The following is a 4,919-nucleotide window of genomic DNA, read 5'->3' as shown; positions in this document are numbered from 1 at the left end:
GTTTTTGTACAAAGAGTTAGCGTGGGACCCACTCACCAGAAATTATTATTTTAATTAGTTGTGCCTCAAAGACTCCTAAAAGATCATCCCATTAGCTCACCGAAAGAAACATAAAAATCAAGAAGTGGGCCCACAACCAATGAAAAAAAACCAACTGTTTGGACAGATGTCCTGTTAAATGGGACCCACTTGACTAAGAATTTAATAAAGGCAAACTTTTGTTTTAGTACATAAAAAGTTTCCTATCTTGACACATCACACACTTTGCTTTCTAATACTCATGTGTTTCTATGTTCTTTTCAATAATTATACTCACTCCGCTCTAAAAAGATTGACTTACTATTTTTATTAATTTATCTCAAAAAAATTAATATATTTTTATATTTAAAAATAATTTAATTTTATGAGATAATTTATAATTAAATAAATATTTAAAATTTATTTTAAATTATATATTTAAAATTTATTTTTATTTTTTAAATTTCGTATCAAGTCAACTTATAAAAATCTTTTAAACGGAGGAATAATTATTTTTTAATTAGTTTATGGGAGGAAAAGAAGGTAAAGGGATCCTAAAATGTTGGTCTAACCTTTTTTTTTTTTTCCTTCTTTCTTTTAATTATTAAAATTTGTGTGTGTCATTAATTGCACACTGTTTTGAAACGGTAAGCAACTCCTCACTTACCTTCCTTCTTTTTTTATGATTTGGGTTATTGTATTCATTGATTTGTGTATCTAATCAGCCTTGTTTTGTATAATAAATATAGAATGATTAGACTAAATAACAAATCCTTGCATGCACCTTATTGATTTGTTTGACTCTTGAAATAATGGGGTTCTTGGTTGTTAGGTAATGAAGTTTTTCTTCATAAATCAGGAGGAAAAATAAGGACTTTTTTTCAATCCAAGAAGAAGTTGGGTTGCTAAAAAGATTAAAAAAAAAAAAAAGTTTGATGTTTTGCTTGAGCACCTTGATGTTTGGTCTGCTTTGAGCTTGTAAGTTCTCTCTTTTTAATAAAGTTTGAATCTTTTTTTTGTTCTTTATATGTTGTTGTGTCTCTGTCTTGTTTCTTAGAAGCAGTGACCACTAGACCTGATTTGTTGTTTCCAATTAATTGGGCATATATTATAGGTGATAAAAAGTGATTCTTTGTTGAAGGCTTGTTGTTAATGTGTTGTTGAATGAGTCTTTTGGATAAAGAAGGATCAAATTGGAATAGAAGAGTACAAGATGCTTAACAGGGTGTAATAATTCTAGCATATATCTTATTGGATAGTGATTCCCCTTGAAATACAAGTTTGGACTTTGGATCCATATTCTCTTATGTCATAAATAGATTAAACCATTTTAGCTACCTTGTTTTCTCTTCTAAGTGACTTATTCTGGTTCTTGAAACCTTGTCTTGGCTTAAACAGTGCTGAGTTTTACTTTTAGGGATTTGAATTTGGATTAGTGGTAGGAGAGGAAGTAGTGATGGAAGAGATGTTACCAACACTTGCTGTATCGTATAAACAGGGAAAATTGATATATGATGAATCAGTACTACCGACATGTGTGGACTTCGCTGGATATGAGCTGGTATCAGAACCAAAGAAGAGCAAGCTTCCCCCAGTGCCCGTTGCCAATGATAGAGTGCCAAGGGACAATGCTAACCTTATGACAGTTGCAGACTGCCATGAAATCAGTAAAGGAAACAGTTTTTCTTCGACAATAGTAGCTAGTGGGAATTGTTTGATTGCTGCTGATCCAAACAACGATAGATCTACGGACAACAATTTGATTTCACCAACTGATGAGATTTTAGGAAATATGACTTGTTCTAATTCTCTAGTGGATGAAGACAAGAAGGTTGGTGTATCCCAGACTCTAAGGAAGTCTTATTCATGTGATTTGGCTAAGGAGTTGGTTAATGAGTCAGAACTTGTAAGTGATCTTGTTTCCACTGGAATGAACATTGTGGTTACGGGTGCTGAAGATTATAAAAGAAAATTATCACCATCCCATCATGTGTCCTCGCATGAGATAAAGATAAGTAGGCCAAATGCCCTTTGTTTTGATTCTGTGCCACTTTGGGGGATCACCACGATTCAAGGAAAGAGGCCTGAGATGGAAGATACTGCTATAGCTTTACCGAGGTTTCTGAGAATCCCTTCTCAAATGTTGATGGATGCCCCGGTTTCTCATGCCCTGAGTCAAACACTTACAGCCCATTTATATGGGGTTTATGATGGACACGGAGGCTCTCAGGTGAATTTCTATCTGTTTTTATAACATTGCACTTTTATTTTGGTTCAGGAATTATTATTGCCTGCATGTTAGGAGTCGTTTGGTTGCTGGTTAGGGTTATGCAGGGTTTAGTTATTCATGTATTAGTTATTCCAGTTTCTACCTTTATAAAATAATATATAGATTCCCTCATAACTTATACAACATTGGAAATTGAAAAACATGAACCAAACATTGTATTAGCAATGCTATGTTTTATGTGGATAGAGAAAAAAACCAACCAAAAATTGTATACCTTATGTTAGATTCTATGTGGGTATTAATTTTTTCTCATTTTTGTAACCAAACAACGTACAAGGTAATGCTAGTCTTAAAACATGTATAACTCCTCTCTAACCAGCAACTAAACGACACCTTAGAGTTCATTTGCTATGTGCTTGCGTATTTGTTTGTCAGGTATGCATACATATTAAGATCATTTTTTTTTTTTCATAGCAGGTTGCTAAGTATTGTCATGAGCGTCTCCACATGGCTTTAGCACAGGAGATAGATATAATGAAAAAGGATTCAAATAATGGAAGTATTAACTGGAAGGAGCAATGGTCAAAGGCTTTCTTGAATTGTTTTTGTAGAGTCGATGATGAGGTAGGAGGATTCAGTAGTGAAACAGATGAGCCTGACCTTGCAGCTATTGCTCCTGAAGCAGTTGGATCTACAGCTGTAGTTGCTGTTGTTAGTCCAACCCACATTATTGTTGCGAATTGCGGTGATTCAAGGGCAGTCCTTTGTCGGGCAAAATTACCCATGCCATTATCTGTTGACCATAAAGTAAGGCTTGTGTTTGTTGTTACACCACTTTGCAAATTTTGTTAGGCTTTTTTGGTTACCAAATGATCTTCCTTGTTAATTGTTTTTCAGCCAAATAGAGAAGATGAGTGTACACGAATAGAAGAACTGGGAGGAAAGGTCATTAATTGGGATGGACATCGCGTTTCTGGTGTTCTTGCAGTTTCAAGGTCAATTGGTATGTATATTGCCCTAGCTGCTTGCAAGTTTCATTGTACTGTTGTATTTTTACTGGAGAAGGTTAAGCGAGTCATCTATATTGTGCTTAGTTTGCACATGGAAAAAGAGGTGTCAAGCTATAAAAGGAATCTTAAAGCTACGATGGACCAAACTTACACATGCACCAAAATGAAAGTGATATACCATACATAAAATAGTGTCAAAGTTCATCCCTGAAGCAGCCCACTGATGTTGGATAACGACGTGTTACTTCAGTTGACATGGTGAAAATGTGAGGATCACACATAATATGGAATTATTCAGTATCAATTAACTCAACAATATTCCGTCCCAATAATATTAAGTAATAAGCGATTGTGCAAAATTTCATATGATTAACGTTAAATACAAGAAGAGATGCATGATTCTCCTATTGTCTGTGGGTGTGTGTTGTAGGGTACACCATGTCATAAAAAAATGGCTCCGAATTTTTGGAGACTATTACTTTCACAAGAAATTCTGTGTTCACATTTATTATTTTGAAACTGCTATCCTAGAGATCAGACCATTCTTGATCTGACAAGGTTGTCTTTTCGCTGCAGGTGATAGATATTTAAGGCCTTATGTGATTCCAGATCCAGAAATGATGTTTGTACCCAGAGTAAAAGAAGACGACTGTCTAATTTTAGCAAGTGATGGCCTATGGGATGTCTTGACAAATGAAGAAGCTTGTGATGTGGCACGGAGACGAATTCTTCTCTGGCACAAAAAGAACGGTGGTACTTTGACTAACGAAAGGGGTGTAAACGTCGATCCTGCTGCTCAAGATGCTGCAGAGTACCTGACGCGACTTGCTCTCCAAAGGGGCAGCAGAGATAATATATCTGTGATTGTGGTCGACTTGAAGGCGCAGAGGAAATTCAAGAAGAAAACGTAGCAGTAAGTTATCCTCGTTAGTTCCTATTTCATTGTGTGGATGTAATATTTGGAAGTTACATCCAACCATGATAATCAAATTAAATAGTACTCATATTCCAGGTTTTAGCAACCTTTTTAGGTTATTTATGCACAGGATTAGCTATATTGCAGTTAATATTACTAATGTTGGAGTAAACTGCGACGAAGTTGTTCTGACAATAAAAACTCAGCAAAGTTTGTTCAAAGAACAACTACTGACTTCCAGCAGATCATTTATCTCACTGCAGTGTAATGTGGTTCATGTCTTGAAGAACACTCACCGAACAGTCTTTTGTAAATGACTAGCCAAGTAGAAATGTTGTTCAAGTAATGTTAATGGGCTTTGTTGTTTTCATACCTCTCCTTTTCTTTAGCTCCATTTTCTGGCTCCATTTCTTAGCCTATTATGTTTTGTTTTTGCACCGTCTTCAATTTGCCCTTCTATTTGCATATAGTTGTCATTCCAAAGCAATTCACAGTAGTCACTTTTGCCTTTATAGAGATACCAAGCACTAATATGGATTGAAGTTTAAAGTTTGTTGTGTTGCTGGAATCAAATAAAAATGATACAATGTCATTTAGAAGTTTGTTAGAAACAGTTAAAGTGTTACGGAGCTGGAAATTATATAGGGTGGCCTCGGTAACTGATTTTTGAACTTTAAATGGGAGGGGATTTGTGTAAATGAACTGTTTGAATTTTGAGTAACTTTGTAAGTAAAAAAAAAAAGAA

General features: G+C 35.0%; 1 protein-coding gene across 5 annotated transcripts; it reads left to right on the top strand.

Annotated features, from left to right (window-relative positions):
• Positions 1 to 643: 643 nt before the first annotated feature.
• Positions 644 to 4,544, top strand: LOC132616499 (protein phosphatase 2C 77-like). Of its 5 annotated transcripts, none has more exons than XM_060330931.1 (5): positions 644 to 996; positions 1,436 to 2,248; positions 2,723 to 3,055; positions 3,146 to 3,251; positions 3,835 to 4,544. In XM_060330931.1, the coding sequence occupies exons 2-5, from the start codon at positions 1,475 to 1,477 to the stop codon at positions 4,167 to 4,169; spliced, it is 1,548 nt and encodes a 515-aa protein (XP_060186914.1). In that variant the 5' UTR covers positions 644 to 996; positions 1,436 to 1,474; the 3' UTR covers positions 4,170 to 4,544. The 5 variants fall into 5 exon arrangements, with proteins under 5 accessions (XP_060186914.1, XP_060186915.1, XP_060186913.1 ...); XM_060330932.1 differs by having other exon boundaries at positions 1,417 to 2,248; XM_060330930.1 differs by having other exon boundaries at positions 1,133 to 2,248.
• Positions 4,545 to 4,919: the final 375 nt, after the last annotated feature.

This window comes from Lycium barbarum, chromosome 11 (genome assembly GCF_019175385.1).
Source record: "Lycium barbarum isolate Lr01 chromosome 11, ASM1917538v2, whole genome shotgun sequence".
Lineage (NCBI taxonomy): Eukaryota > Viridiplantae > Streptophyta > Magnoliopsida > Solanales > Solanaceae > Lycium > Lycium barbarum.
The sequence above is the reverse complement of the archived record's forward strand: the minus strand, read 5'-3'. Positions and strand labels throughout refer to the sequence as shown.

Coding starts and splice junctions, on each gene's coding strand:
- LOC132616499 (XM_060330931.1), top strand. CDS start 1,475: ATGGAAGAGATGTTACCAACACTTGCTGTATCGTATAAACAGGGAAAA. Junction 2,249..2,722: donor ATGGACACGGAGGCTCTCAG/GTGAATTTCTAT, acceptor TTTTTTTCATAG/CAGGTTGCTAAGTATTGTCA. Junction 3,252..3,834: donor TGCAGTTTCAAGGTCAATTG/GTATGTATATTG, acceptor TTTTCGCTGCAG/GTGATAGATATTTAAGGCCT.